Below are 16,339 nucleotides of genomic sequence, written 5' to 3' on the forward strand. Positions count from 1 at the left end.
TTAAATGATATTTTATTATTTTATTATTTAGTATATATATGTGGAAAGAAAGATGAAAAGCCACAATCCCACTATTTTTCCCATGCACCAACGTGAGATGAAAAGAGAAAGGAAGAAAGTTTTGCTTTCTTTACAATTTGGCCCTTCCACAAAAAATTCACCATTTTCACCTAGAAATCAAAAGAATTTTCATATCCATCAAGAGAGAAAGATAACAAGGAGACTATGGGGAGCTAGAATATCAAGTTATATTCAAGAAAGAGAAGCTGAAGGAGAGAGAAAATCAAGTTAAAGGTTGAAACTAATAGGACAAGGTAAGAACATCAAGATTTCAATATATTTTTAAGTTTGTTATTGTTGAAAAAGCATGGAAATAATGTTATAGTAGAGTTTTCTCAAATAAAGACTTATGTTTTTGATATATTAGTGAAGGAAAATAAGAGAAAGTGATGGGAAATATTATAGAGAAAGGGAATAAGGGAGTTATAAACTTAGTAATCAACATCTTGCACTAAAACAATTATGGACAGCAGCAGTAGGCTAACTTTGAAAAATCACCATAAATTGTGGAAATCGAATTAGAGAATGAAAAAAATATGAAATTAAAGATTTTTGAGTCTAGTTTCTCATAGAAGAAATGATGTAAGCAATGGAGTTGTAAATCATGAGATATAATAAATTTTGTGAGACAAGGTCAGAATGATTTCGGGTTCCCCTGTTCCGACTTTGGAAAATCATAAAAAAAGTAATAAAAATTAGAGGCTTAAATTTATATGTTTAAAATCCTGAATGAGTCTATTTTCAATATAAACAAATGAGAACATCATTCAAATTCTGTACAAAGAGATAATTAATTTTTAGTGAAGAGGGGTCAGAACTGTCAAACAGTAAAATAGGGGAAACTTTAAAGAATAATCTGTACTTATTGGCTAAACCAAAAATTCTGAAAAATTTATGGTAAAATATATATGAGTATAGTTTCAAATAAAATTTTGGATCTCAATTCGGAGTTCTGTAGCTTAAGATATAATTAATTTAGTGACTATGACTCAAGTGAACAACTTGTTATGAGTAAACAAGTAAATAGTGGTATTATATTTATATCAAGGATGTGGAATGGAGTGGAGGAGAAGGAAAATATATGTGAATATTCAGCTAATATGAGTTTATTTTAAAATAGCTAATTTACATGTTTTAGATTCGGAGACTAAATTGAATAAAAGTGAAATTTTAAGGGTAATTTTGTAAATATGTCAAAATGACCAAATTGCATGAAATGAATTATTTTATTATAAATTGAATGAAATATTAATTTAGATCAAGATTGGGTGGAAATTTGAGAAAAATGGAAATTACCAAAATGTCCCTAATTTTGGTATTTCTGCAATTTAGCCCGGTAAGTTCGTGTAACTTGAATTATATTCTTAAATGCTTGAAATGTTTGTTATTGATGTGAATATGAATTGAATGTTCATTGTATGAAAATTGATGAAACATTGATATATTTGATAAAAAGGAAAAATAAATCATAGTTGAATGAAAGGAAAATTCGATAGATCTCTAAAAAGGAATTAACGGTAAAAAGAATCTAGCCCAGACGGGTGATCCTATTCTGATATAGCCCTCCCGAAGAATATGTGGAAAATGGATTTAGCTCGGATGGGTAATCCAAATTAGGGTCTGAATTTAGTCTGGACTGGTAATTCAAATCCAAGCTCATTAGAGTAATTGTCGTTGCAGGGGATTTAGCCTGGATTGGTAATCTCGACAATACTCTATAAGTTTATATTACAGGGGATTTAGCCTGGATTGGTAATGCCGCTGTAAGGATGAGGTTCGTGGGAGTGTGCTCTCTGAAATGGAAATGTGCGCACATGAATATGAATTGACGGACCTGGATTTGTACACTAAAAGTGTACCTCTGAAAATCCATCAAATTTCTGAGAAATTCAATGGGATAAATAAGGAAAATAATAAGGGTAATAGAAAACATGAAATTGAATTATTATTGGAAATATATTATCGAATTTAAAACCCAGTTTGGATTGAACGCGGGATTGAGTACAATCGCTCTGTTCCAAAGGATGAATTGATGGATAAGACAATAACTGGGTTATGGCATTACAAAAGTAAAGGATGAATTGACGGTAAATTACCCAAGTAAATCGAGGTTCAGCATTTGTTGCGGACTTTCGTGTTTACTATCTGTTTAGCTCTCATGAGCTTAAGTTCAGCCTTCGGGATTCTGAAAACGATGTACTCATATCCGTAAGTCGTTCTTCGATACAGAAAGAAACGGTAAAAGACTTATGTGGTTGAATTGAAAGATTTATAGATTATTATTGGTATTGATCTGGAATAATGTAATGATTGATATTTAAATGATATAACGGGTAAAGTTCTGAAGTGAGATAACATGAGTTTGAAATGAACTATTATAGGTATGTACGCGAAATTCATGAAAATGATGGTACATGAAATATCGAAATAATAAAATGAATGATATATACCTATGAAGAAACGATAAGAGAATGATATGTATCATGACATGTAAATGTATGATTATCTTTAATATGTTGATACAAGAAAATTATGCGTGACGAGTTTATATGTAATGCGTGCAAGTACACTAACTAGTGTTGTTGCTTGATGCTTAGGCAAGTGCCAAACTGGTGGTTGAATAGTAATATGATTATTTAATGGAAGCATTGAATTGATAAGTATTTGAAGGAAGATATGCTACTGTTCATGAAAAAATGGTATGGTTTAAATTATGCAATTTCTTATGAAATGACTTATCATGTGATCAATTCGGAAAATGCTTTAGTTAAATGCACTAGCTTGTGACTATGATTGAATGATATGTTTATGACTTGTGTGTCACGCATATGGAATAAGTGTGGAAAGTAAAGAAATGCAAATGAAAATAAAGAAATTATAAATAGTTAAAGTTATATAAAGTCCTACTAAGTTTGGGATAATATGTAAGTGATACTGTGAATTTATTCACCTTGTGAGTTGACTTCATGAGTACTATGGTATTAATATTGGATTATTCTTGATATGTATAGATTTCATATTTTAAATGAACTAATATGATTAAAGACTACACGAGCTTACTAAGCATCCATTGCTTACGTATTTTTTTATTTACCCTACAGATTATCGAAAGCTCGATTGGGTTGGAAGCTTGTCAGAGATATATCACACTATCCATTGGTTCTATCGGTAATTTTGGATGATTTGATTCTAGTTATAATGGCATGTATAAGTTAATTTGGCCAACGTTGGCTCATTAATGTTTTGATTTTGGTTGGTTTCAAATATGAATGCTAGATGAAATGAAATGTCTGAAAATTAATTTGTAAATTTCGGTAATGCTCCGTAACCTTATTCCGGCGAGGGATTCGGGTTAGGGGTGTTACAATGTATGTGATTTGAACACTTTGAAATTATAGTACTAATAGGTTTATTTGATGATGGTTTTGCGAAATTGTACAAATAGGTTTAAGAATGTTAAAGTATTATCATGTTGTGCATATTTAAATTCCTATTGATTAAATGATGTAATATTTAGGTAAGTTAAGTTACATTCCATATGGACTTACTAAGTATTTGATATACTTATCGTTGATTTCACTTATTTGTAGATTACTAACCGCAGAGCATGACAATTGCATTACTTTGGAGCTCACACTATTCATCTCTCGTTTTGGTAGCCTTTTGATAGTTTTGAGCTCAATTATATGTGGCATGTACTTAGGAGTGTCAATTTGTTGAAATGTTAAATATTTTTTGTGGCATAGTTAATTTTGAACACCTATGGTAACTTATAGTAATGTTGAATTGCTTGTGATCATGGTTTTGGCATATTGTTGTGCATAAATGGATGGACAATTATAATGAGTTATATGCATATGAACCAACTTGTGGTATGGATTGGATAAGTGTTATGGGATGTTATAAATAGGTGGAATGGTTTGTATTGATTCATGTTTCATTGTTGTAATTTGGTGCCAAATGTGGCATATTGGTTTCTTGGATTGATTAGATGGTTATATGTTATGTTTTGGCATGAAATTGGTATGTTTTAAATAGGTTTGAGGTCAAAAGCATTCTTTAACCTATTAGGTTGGTTGGTTTAAAGTAAGAACCAACCTGTCAAAAATTTCCAAAAATAGGTTTCTAGTCCCAATGTCAATTGGTCCGACATCATGACGTGACGTTCTATTTGGCAATGTCACGATGTGGAGAAAACCTCGTCACGACGTCAACCTCTTCTCAGGTTCAAAATTATCATCAATCACATGGACCTTCTTAATATGGTTGCAACTCTTTTCAGCATCTGAATTCATTATCTTTTTAGAAAAGTTTTTAAATGCCATGGTAAGTGAAGCTAATTGCTCCTTAATCTCATTGATAGATTCCTTGGTTGTGAATAAAACACAGGATCACCTTCACATACGTTTGAAACCTACTCTGATACCAATTGAAAAAGCCTTCGATTTGCACTCGGTTCCTACTATTGTTCAAACATACAACTTGTTTGGTTGTAAAACAATTTCTTTCTAACAAATATTGGAACAAAATCGAACGAAACTGTAACACCCCTAACCCATATCTATTGCCAAAATAGGATTATAGAGCATTACCGGAGTTTACAAATTAATTTAAAGACATTTCATTTCATCAAGCATTCATATTTAAAACCAAACAAAATCAAAACATTAATGAGGTAATGTTAGCCAATTTAACTTATACATGCCATTCAATGCATTATTCCCCTAACATGCACAAACTCAACATTCAAGTTAGTTCAATAGTTTCCATTTATCAATAATATATATACCATGATTGATGAGCTCATCAACTCCATGATTTCCATTCCCTTATTATTTTTCCATATTTATCCCGTTGAATTTCTCAAAATTTCGATGGATTTTCAAGGGTACGCTTTAGTATACAAATCCAGGTCCGTCAATTCATATTCATGTGCGCACATTTCCATTTCAGAGAGCATACTCCCGACAACCTCATCCTTACAGTGGGATTACTAGTCCAAGCTAAATCCCCTGTAATATAAACTCATAGAGTATTTTCAGGATTACCAGTCCAGGCTAAATCCCCTGCAAGCTAAATTCAGACCCTAATTTGGATTACCCGTCCAGGCTAAATCTATTTTCCACATATTCTTCGGGAGGGCTATATTAGGATAGGATCACCCGTCCGGGCTAGATGCTTTTAACCGTCAATTCTTTTTCAGAGATCCATCGAATTTTCCTTTCATTCAACTGGGATTCATTTTCTCTTTTCATCAAGAATATCAATACTTCATCAATTATCATACAATAAACATCCAAATCATATTCACATCAAGAAAAATATATTTCAAGCATTTAAGAATATAATTCAAGTTACACGAACTTACCGGGCTAAATTGCAGAAATACCAAAATTCAAGGATATTTTGGTAATTTTCCATTTTCCTCGAATTTCCACCCAATCTTGATCTAAATTAATATTTCATTCAATTTATTAATTTAAATAATAAAACAATTCGTTTCTTGCAATTTGGTCATTTTGACATTTTACAAAATTACCCTTAAAATTTTACTTTTATTCAATTTAGTCCCCGAACCTAAAACATGTAAATTAGCTATTTTAAAATAAGCTCATATTAGCTGAATATTCACATATATTTTCCTCCTCCACTCCATTCCACATCCTTGATATATACATAATACCACTATTTACTTGTTTACTCATAACAAGCTATTCACTTGAGTCATAGTCACTAAATTAATTATATCTTAAGCTCTGAACTCAATTGAGATCCAAAATTTTATATGAAACTATACTTACATATATCCTTCCCATAAAATTTTCAGAATTTTATTTTAGCCAATAAGTACAGTTTATTCTTTAAAATTTCCCTGTTTCACTATTTGACAGTTCACTAAAATTAATTATCTCTTTGTACGAATTGAGATGATGTTACCGTTTTTATATTGAAAATAAAATCATTCAGTATTTTAAAAATATAAATTTAAGCCCCTAATAATTTTTATCCAATTTTTGATGATTTTCCAAAGTCGGAACAGGGGAACCCAAAATCATTCTGACCTTATCTCAAAAAATTTATTATAACTCATAATTTACAATTCCATTGCCTACATCGTTTCTTCTATGAGAAACTAGACTCAATAATATTTAATTCCATATTTTTTTCGTCCTATAATTCAATTTCCACGATTTATGGTGATTTTTCAAATTTAACCTACCGCTGCTGTCCAAAACTGTTTAGTGCAAGATGTTGATAATCAAATTTATAACACCCTCCTTTCCTTTCTCTACAATATTTTCTATCAATTCCTCTTGTTTCCCTTCACTAACATATCAAGAACATAGAACCTTATATAATAAAACCCTACATTAAAATCAATTTCATACTTTTTCAATAATATCAAACTCAAAAATATATTGAAATCTTGATGTTCTTACCTTGCTCTATTGATTTCAATCTTTAACTTGATTTTATCTCTCCTCCAGCCTCTATTTCTTGAATCTAACTTGATATTCTAGCTCCCCATGGTCTCCTTATCAATTTTCTCTCTTGGTGGCTATGGAAATTTCTTTGATTTCTAAGTGAAAATGGTAAATTTTTAGTGAGAGGACCAAATTGTAAAGAAAAGAAAGTTTCTTTCTTTCTTTTCTCTTCATACGTTGGAATGCATGGGAGAAGATGATGATTCATCTTTTCTTTCATATATATATACTAAATAAAATAATAATAAAATGATAAAATGTCATTTAAAAATCAAATTAAAATATTAATAAACTAATATTTATTTATTTATTTAATCTAAAATATCTCCAACATCATCATTATTTTCTAGATTTCTCTTTCTTCTAATTGACCATTTTACCCTTTAGATCTTTTGAAATTCCATCCTTGAGTCATCACTTAATTTGGTAAAATTACAATTTAGTCCCTCATAATTCTTCATCTATTCAATTTGGTCCCAATTCATCCATTTTCCTTAGTTTTAGATTATTCCACCCTTAAAATATTTACACTATTGGTCCTTCAACTTTTCATATTTACACTTTAACCCTCAAATTTTGAGTATTTACTCTTGGGTTAACAAAACTTTTCTCACTTTTACAATTTAATCATTTCTTTAATTAATATGTCATAATATACTTCAATGTTGTCATAATTCAAAATTCTCCTTTTGTCACTTTATTTCCTTACTATATTAAAGATAATATCTTCCTGTAAAAATTTTCGGGGTATTACAGAAACAATTAAAGGTAAAGTAAAGCAATAAGCAAAGTAAGGAGAGAAATAACATGCAATATTTGTTAACACAGTTCAGATTCATCAATAGTACTCTGTAGAGCCTCGCTCAGAGAATAATTTTATTCCACACTTCGTTCGAATCAACTATTGGCTAGAGTCCAAACTATCCTTACATTGACAGATATTTGCAGCCTCAATATCGAACCCAAATTGTTACAAATCAGTCACCCTAAAAACCTCACAACACATTCAAAAAAACTCTTGAAAGAATACCTAAAAGATTATAATAAATTTACCCAATAAAATAGCAAAATACAAATGCTAAAGATACTAAAAAACTTCACAACAGTGTGCAGCACAAACAACCTATTTCTAGGCCTATTCAATTGATCAACCAACAATGTTTTGATAGGTTTGAAACACTTATTTAAAAGTTGATTTTATCCTTTTCATTATCTTGAGTATTTATCACATAAAAGCTTTCATAAATAAGCTCCTCAACAACTTGAAATACAGTAAAGATAAGGATAAGGAGGAGTATCCACCTAAGTTCAAATTCCTTTCCTTTCTTTTCAATGCTAATTAATTAGATAATGGTCATATTCTAATTTATCATGAAATTCCCTTATCATTTATAGTTAACTAATATTAAAATATAAACCATTAAAAATTAAATATGCAACCACCAAAAACTTTAGATTACTCTAAATAGCTCATTCTAACTATTATTCAAGCCCATTGAAGTTTTCAACATGATTAACCCTTATCTCCGTGACCTCCAACCATATGAAGCTTGTTTTCTTTGCCATTATTATTAATTCTTTTACACAATGCCGTAGCTTCGATGTTTTGACCAATGACCACCAATGCATGCTCTTTTTGACAAAATAAAAGCTCCCAATTTCCATAACATCCATACACCGCCTACCCCTACTCTATTTTGACTCGCTTATCTATCTCTCCTGTTTTATTTATGTCATCATTATTTGCGTCATCTGACCAATTGAGATTCAGATTAAGATTGATGGTGATATCTTGAAAATGAAAACACCAAAAACATATAAAATGGTAATTAAATATTTTGGAAGACGAAACTCGTGCTCTGCGTGCTCTTTGTCTTGCAATTCAAAAGGCAAATTGTTTTTGTTGTATTATGTTAAGTTAAATTCTACTATTAGTTCCTCCACTTTAATGAAAGTTGTGGATTTAGTCCTATACTTTAATCTGCTCATTTTTAATTCATATATTTTTTAAATTATAAAATTTCAGTCCTCATCAAACGTTAACTGTTAAATTCATTAAGTTAAGTTTTATTATTTTCAAAATATGATGCGAAAAACACATTATCACCTGCGTACTGCTATGTCGGCTTGTTATTCTCACATATTACTCACTAAAAAATTAATTAATGAATCAACAACTATTATTTGTGCCAAAACATAAATTTCAAAATTTGAAAAATATAGGGACTTAGAATGATCTGATTGAAGAATAATGACTAAATCTACAATTGTACGCATAGTATATGACTTGCAATTGAACTTAACTAAACGGATTTAACTTCTACTATTAGGATCAAGACTAAAATTTCAAAATTCAAAAAGTAGAAAGACTAAAATTGATCAAATTAAAGTATAGGGACTAAATCCCCAACTTTTGCAAAATACAAGACTAATAGTAAAATTTAACCTATATATATTATATATACGGACCAATGATGATGCATCCAATATTTGAGTTTATAGACTAAATTTAATATCTTTATTTAAAAAAATCTTGATTTGTTTAATTTATCTAAAATTGCATTTTATTTAATTATCAACATCCATAGTCAAGTTTGTCGAGTATATGGAATTATAAAATTAATTAAATATGTAAATAGGCATTGAATTTGTTTTCTTTACAGATAAGGTAATCCGATGGTACTGATTTTAACAGCACCTTTTATGTTGAGTTTAATTTTTTAAACTTCATTGATCAGTTTGTTGGTTTTTGGTTTTGTTATAAGATTTAGTGAAAGTGTTCAAAGGTTTGGGCAATTTGCCTCTGCTCTCAAGCACTTGTAGACACTAAGTTGGATCCAAATCCAAGTCATTATATTGAATGCCACCAGCACTTCTAACCTTCAATCATGGTTTCACCAGTATGGCTTTTTCTGTATAAGCATGTCTATAATTGTGCTGAGAGTTCTTTTTACTAAATGCAATTACTTGATGTGGCCCTCGGTAAAATTTTCGTAGATACTTTGAGTACGATTGTTTTACCTTCGGCCTTTTATCTACCACATTATCTCAAAATCAATGTGGACCTCAACCAATGAGGTCTAAGGTGGGGAATTCGTTGTCTAGTTTCCTAGGTTAGCCTAAACTCAGAATTGAGCATAAAAAATAGAGTACATACTTTTCTTTGTATTTGATTACTCAATGAATGATGATACAAAAGAGATTGGGGAATATTCTATTTATAGTTAATCCCCAACCGCACATGAAATTTAAAGATTTAAGTCCATCTATAAGATAGGGTTCTAACAGAATTATGAATAAACTATACTCGAGGTTACTAACTATTAGTAAGTTTACGTTTTGATCATTTAACTTCAAAAAGTTACTAAATAATCACTGAACTATTAACAAATTTTCATTTAATTCATCGGATGTTAAAATCATTGCTTTATGGTTTTCACTGTTCACACCGCCTGCTCCAATTAGAAGTTCTCCTTCTCTTTCTCTTTTGCAGTTCAAGTATTTTTCATGAAACATCTTTAAATGTCATGAATTTGTGAAGCAAAATCCAAACAACTTTCTACTCATTGATGGGTACTAATCCATCGTACCGATTGTCAAATCGTCGCTTGGAGCTTGCTAGCCGAACTTTCTTTAGAAAAAAAAACTTAACAGTCTATTGACTTGAAAACTTTTAAATAGTTCAGCAGCTTAAATGAAAAGTTTTGAATAATTTAGTGGCTATTTTGTAACTTTTTAAAATTAAGTAACCAAAACGTAAATTTATTAATAATTTAATGACATTGAGTATAATTTATCCTAAAATTAAATTCATTATCAAGCTGATTTCCGGGAGTAATGGTAACTATAAGTTATTGGAGCATTTATTGAACCTTTAAGCTTCTTGTAGATGACTTTATAGAACACTTTACGATTAAATCACTATTTGGGGTACGAATTTTGCAACAATCCTTATGTTGGAGTTTTAGTTATGTTTTGGTTCAAGTTAGTTCTTAAACTTGGTAATTACTCTTGGGTTTGAACTAGGTAATTTTTCCTACATTGGGGTTTGAATTTTTTTTTCAACTTATTCTCTAAACTTAGCAATTGTTCCCTAATTGGGGATGAACTTAGCAAATATTTCCACATCAGGCTTTGAATTTTAGGGTTTTAAAAAAATATTAAGGATTAACTTGGAAGAAAAAACTTAAGCCCCAATGTGAAACCTTAATACTGACGAGAACAATTATTAAATTCAATGACTAACTAGAATAAAAAATAATTTAAACCTTAATATGTGAATAATTACCAAATTCGTAAAAATATTTAATTCAATTATCTAATAATTAATTTTTTTAAAAATTTTAAAGGCTTTTTAATATATTTTAAAATTTTAAGTATCCAATTGAGTGAAAATGTATAAGAACTTAATTACTTTTTCTGAAAAAATTTGAAGATTTTTTACGCTCTTAAACCATTTTTATTTTATGTGGAACTTGGTTTTAGGTGTGTAAAAGTTTGTAAATCTACAAAGAATAATTGGGCTTCATTTTCTTTTTAGCCCAAAACTCAAAGCCTAAAATTGAAACCCTCAAAAACCCTAAAATGAGAAATCAGTACTCCTAATTTTTCCATCCTCACCGAAACAGAGCTCGGGTACTCTCATCTTCAGCCGCAGCCATGGTACCCCCCGTTTGCTTTCCTTTATCTTCTGGGCATCCATTTTGGATCTACTTTTTCTTTCCATCAAAATGTTTCAAAATGGAGTTCATCAAATAGGATAAAGATTCTATAAGAACATTTGGGTTGGGAGAATTGGGATGTAAAGTTTGGGATTTCTTTTTCATTTTCATTTTCTGAGAAAATTAATGGTGAAATTGTGTCTATTTGGAATTTAGTGTAGTCTTTCCCATCGATATGGTACTTAAGTTATTAGTTTTGTATTGTTTCCAAGACATCACTTTTAAATATCTGTATTTTACACTATTTTGGTTAATCAATGATAACTTTAGGATGTTTCAAATCTGTTAGTTGGTAAGGACTTAAGCATTGGGTTTCTCTTAGAAATCCTAATATGAAATTTGTCGATGAGGTTGCAAAGTTAGGGTAAATATTGTTCGTGGCTGAATTGTTTTTTTCTTTGTTGTCAATGAAGTACAATCTATGTATTTATTGCAGAAAGGGGTTGATAAATTTATTACATTTGGATTTTATTTTGAGAATACGTGTGACTTTGTATTTCAGGTGAACGTACCTAAGACGAAGAAGACCTATTGCAAGAGCAAGGAGTGCAGGAAGCACACTTTGCACAAGGTTACACAGTACAAGAAGGGCAAAGATAGTTTGGCTGCTCAAGGGAAGCGCCGTTACGATCGCAAACAATCAGGTTATGGTGGTCAGACCAAACCAGTGTTCCACAAGAAGGTAATTCCTCTTCACTTGTCTTTTATATCTTGCTTGGTGTTTAGTTATATAACCAAAATATCTAGAATTCTTATGCTGCATCTTCTGATACTAGCTAGTAAAGGATGTTTAGTTATTGCTATTTCTCGATACACCGAGAGAGGATCTAATATCTTATGCTGCATCTTCTGGTACTAGTTAGTAAGGAGTGTTAACTCATTTTGTCATTCTGATCATTGCTATTTCTCAAGACTCCTAGCATGTTATATAATATTAATGGCATTGTATGGTTTGAATAGGCCAAGACCACCAAGAAGATTGTGCTGAGGCTGCAATGCCAGGGTTGCAAGCATGTATCCCAGCATCCAATCAAGGTTTGTGCATTGAGAAAAACCCTTTGTTGACCAATGTGTTTGCTTGATGAGCTAATGTGTTGGTGTTTGTGTCTTGTGTTGTTGCAGAGGTGCAAGCATTTTGAAATTGGTGGCGACAAGAAGGGGAAGGGAACATCTCTTTTCTAAATGGTGTTTATTCATTTCATGTCATGTCATGTTGTTGGGAACTTTTGAAGACAGTATGGAATTTTAGTTTTTCTAATGTATTGTTTTCCGAGGGATATGGTGTTCTTTAAGCACTTAATATTTAATGGCATCGTTTGATCTATTGTCGCCATTTGTTTTAAATACTGTATTTTAATTTAATTGTTTTTGGTAACTTCAGTAATCTCTGCTATACTTTTCATGAACGAGGAATTCAATTCAGCACTCTTTAGCTCTGGAAATTGAAAGATAAATAAGATCTCAACGCAAAGCAATCTGATTAATTAAGTAAAACAGTTGGATATTTTATTTCTTTTTGCTGAGTTAGATCTTTTTAGAAATTTTTTCTCATTAAAGTTTGATTTTTTTTTTGGTTTAATTAAATTTGATAAATTTTCTCTCATTAAAAGTTTGAACTTTTTCTTTATCTTGAATTACTTTTTCGAAGTTGTACCATAATAATTTTTAAAATTTAAAAGTTTAAATTTTAATATGAAAATAATTGTCAAGTTGATGATTTAATATGAAATAATTAACAAATTGGAGGATTAATATGAATAAATAAAATTTAAGCCTCAAACAGATAATTTGCACTTTTTTATTACTAAGATAGATTTATCCTTAGCATGGGTTTTTTGAGGGATCATCATAGATATTTAGTTTAGTTTTTTTTTTTTTTCTTACTACAACTGTTGTTGTTTATTTTTGGGTTTGAGATAAACTGGATTCGAATTGGTGAAGCTGTTTGAATAGTAAGTTGGAATTGGGTAATATTCAAGCAATGAGTAAATTATCCAGATATAAATATGCATATAATCTATTTATGAGCTGCTGGCTGCTGCAGTGGCATTCTTCTGATAAACAAAAACTGAGTGAAGAGTTTGGTTGTGCTTACTATAGCAAGAGAAACCTATCTTAATTTGGGCATCGGTCCTTTGGCGTTTTCCAAAATCCCTAGCCCGATCTCCTGTGGAGGCAGCCATGAGGACCCTATTTTCAACCACCAAACGCCTCATTTCTTGCACTAGCGCCACCGCCGTGGCCACCCATTCCCGTTCCTTCAGCTTGATACCCATGGTGATCGAGCACTCTTCCCGCGGCGAGAGGGCTTACGACATTTTCTCTCGTCTCCTCAAGGAAAGGATCGTCTGCATCAACGGACCCATCAACGACGACACCTCCCACGTCGTTGTGGCCCAGCTCCTCTTCCTCGAATCCGAAAACCCATCCAAGCCTATCAACATGTACCTCAACTCCCCTGGCGGTCAAGTCACTGCAGGTCTTTCCTTTTTTTCTCACTTTCCAATTTCCAATAATACCCATTTCTATCACAATTCTCCATAATATTTTTAGTGTTGTTCTTGGTACAGGTCTTGCAATTTATGATACGATGCAGTACATTAAGTCTCCAATCAACACAATCTGTTTGGGGCAAGCTGCATCCATGGCTTCTCTCCTTTTAGCTGCGGGAGCAAAGGGTGAAAGGCGGTCCCTCCCCAATGCCACCATCATGATTCACCAGCCTTCTGGTGGATACAGTGGGCAGGCTAAAGATATGACCATTCACACTAAGCAGATTGTTCGCGTTTGGGATTCATTGAATGCTTTGTATTGCAAGCATACAGGGCAATCAATTGATGTAATTCAGAAGAATATGGATAGGGATTATTTTATGACCCCTGAAGAGGCTAAAGAGTTCGGGTTGATTGATGAAGTAATTGATCAAAGGCCAATGGCTTTGGTCACTGATGCTGTTGCTAATGAACCCAAAGATAGAAAAGACAGCAAAGATAAAGGCTCCAATTAGGATTAGAAGCAGTAAGCTCTTTCTTGATTAATTGTTACTGTTCTTCAATCTCATGGTTAACTCTCTTTTAGCTGTTGATTGATGTTATGCTTCTGGAATTAATTTCTGAGGTTTAGGTAGCTTGCTAGCTAATATTTCGATCAGTACTTTCTTTTTTTGAGATCATATGCGTCAAGTTTTGCTCGAAAACGTTTTTATTTGAGTATGTTTTAGGGATGTGCTCTTTACTGGAAAGTAGACATGACTGAGGATACTATCTCTATTGGTATTGGATGCATGGGCTTAATGCTTTAGCTTTGAGGCCATGTTGATGGTTGTCCTGTTTTAATGCCTCTGAATGTAGATAAGCTTCTATTTGCACAATAAGTTGGATTGGAAACAAAAATGAATGTTTGATGTCTCTAAATGTAGGCATCACATTTCGTGGTCTCTAAATACCTTCAACATGATTAAAATATGTTTAGTTTCCACCTTCCCGATTGAACCTTTGTCCACCCATTTTCTCTCTTGCAGCTCTTGTTGGCTTTGAAAATATACTCTAAATTATCTGCTTACCCTGGAAATTAAACCGTTAAGTGCACACAGAGTTTTCCTTGTCCTCTTCATTTGATTTAGTGAATGAATCTCTTTCTCTCTTTATATAGGTATTGTTGTTTAGATGTGTTGAGCCTAGAATAAGCCAGGATCTTGACTTGTTCACCTGCATTTTAGTTTCCATGTCATGTGTGATGAAGCTTCTACTGGTTGTTTATCTCTGGATTTATATTTTCAATTGTCAATTACTTAGGAGAAGATCTTTCAAGGACATTATGCAGTAGGATAAAGGTAGGTTAGTTAGTCTGAGATATCTTGCGTTTCTTAGCTTCTTAGGTTTTCAAGTGAAAGAGAAACATCTTGAGGCAGCTAGTAGGCAAGAGCATTATGTTGCCGATCCTCTTGTGGGCAAGCACTATGTCAGACGCAAGAAACTGACAACAGATGAGGGGATTTGATTCTAATTTTGTTGCCTAGAATTTCTTTGTTGGTTTAAATAGAACTTCCCTAATATCAGGATACCTTGATGTCATATTTTGTTTTCCTTGTCAGAACTTGAAGTTAGGATTTTGGCATCTTATTCCCTAATTTATAAATTACTTTAGATGAAAATTATTCCTTAATAAAACAAGTTGAAATTTCCAGTAAATTAAAGCTAGGCAGTTCCTTTAGAATTCCAAGAGGCATGACTCCTTTGAACAAAGTTACTCGTCTGTTGACTCGATCCTAGACTCCGGCCAAAAGAATTTGGCATTAGATCCTGGCACCATGGACAAGAAAACCTTTGATGAGAAAATTCGGAACTTGCTTCGTAGGAAGTGACGAGTTGATGCGAAGCTGGAGCTAATGTAGGCCTTTGCTTCATGAGTTCTCACATGGAAAAGAGGCAAAAACTTTTAACCGAGGCATTTCAAACTGCACAAGCGACCAGGTTGCAGACTCTGGTGTTGGTTCCAATGGTAGAAGTAGCAGTGGGCATACAACGGTCCAGATGGCAACATGGGTGGGGGGAATAGTGCCAAAAATACATCAAACTTGATTTCCTGACATACAATGGATTGAATGATCTCTTTGTTTGACTCCATAGATATGAAAAATTCTTTGCCAACTAGAATACCGTCTTTTAGGTGCCTTCTTCCACGTGTTAGTGGAGGCACAGTTGTGATTTTATCAATTACGTAAACATCGACAAAGACGCTTCTAGACACACAAACTTAGGCACCTGTATCTAGTAATGCCTTTCTTTTCTTCGTTCGAGATGATGTGCAAAAGGCCTTTGATGCAATTGTGATTTGTTGTATGTGTCGAGCCATCGATGCAAAAAACTTTTCTAGTTGAAAATAGAGAAACTGAACTGAAAGTGGTACCAGAGGATACAAAGGAACCGCTGTAATCGTTGGTTTAGTGGGCTGGTTTTTTTAGGTTTAATGATAAATTTGGTCATTAACGTTTGCATGTTTAGTTAAAATGATCCTAATTATATTTTTGACAAAACATACAAAAAAGAATAAAGGTTGATGGTCAACAAAGAT

General features: G+C 32.2%; 2 protein-coding genes across 4 annotated transcripts; both read left to right on the forward strand.

Moving 5' to 3' along the window:
- Positions 1–11,068: 11,068 nt before the first annotated feature.
- On the forward strand, positions 11,069–12,641 carry LOC105764148 (60S ribosomal protein L44). The gene is made up of 4 exons (XM_012582642.2): positions 11,069–11,207; positions 11,769–11,948; positions 12,227–12,301; positions 12,389–12,641. Exons 1-4 carry the CDS (start codon positions 11,205–11,207, stop codon positions 12,446–12,448), a joined length of 318 nt encoding a protein of 105 aa, XP_012438096.1. The 5' UTR covers positions 11,069–11,204; the 3' UTR covers positions 12,449–12,641.
- Positions 12,642–13,246: 605 nt separating this feature from the next.
- On the forward strand, positions 13,247–16,187 carry LOC105764147 (ATP-dependent Clp protease proteolytic subunit 2, mitochondrial). Of its 3 annotated transcripts, none has more exons than XM_052625753.1 (3): positions 13,247–13,745; positions 13,837–14,284; positions 15,623–16,187. In XM_052625753.1, the coding sequence occupies exons 1-2, from the start codon at positions 13,448–13,450 to the stop codon at positions 14,271–14,273; spliced, it is 735 nt and encodes a 244-aa protein (XP_052481713.1). In that variant the 5' UTR covers positions 13,247–13,447; the 3' UTR covers positions 14,274–14,284; positions 15,623–16,187. The 3 variants fall into 3 exon arrangements, with proteins under 3 accessions (XP_052481713.1, XP_052481714.1, XP_012438095.1); XM_052625754.1 differs by lacking the exon at positions 15,623–16,187 and adding an exon at positions 15,136–15,151; XM_012582641.2 differs by lacking the exon at positions 15,623–16,187 and having other exon boundaries at positions 13,248–13,745; positions 13,837–14,478.
- The last annotated feature ends 152 nt before the right edge of the window (positions 16,188–16,339 follow it).

This window comes from Gossypium raimondii, chromosome 12 (genome assembly GCF_025698545.1).
Source record: "Gossypium raimondii isolate GPD5lz chromosome 12, ASM2569854v1, whole genome shotgun sequence".
In the NCBI taxonomy this organism is placed as follows: Eukaryota; Viridiplantae; Streptophyta; class Magnoliopsida; order Malvales; family Malvaceae; genus Gossypium; species Gossypium raimondii.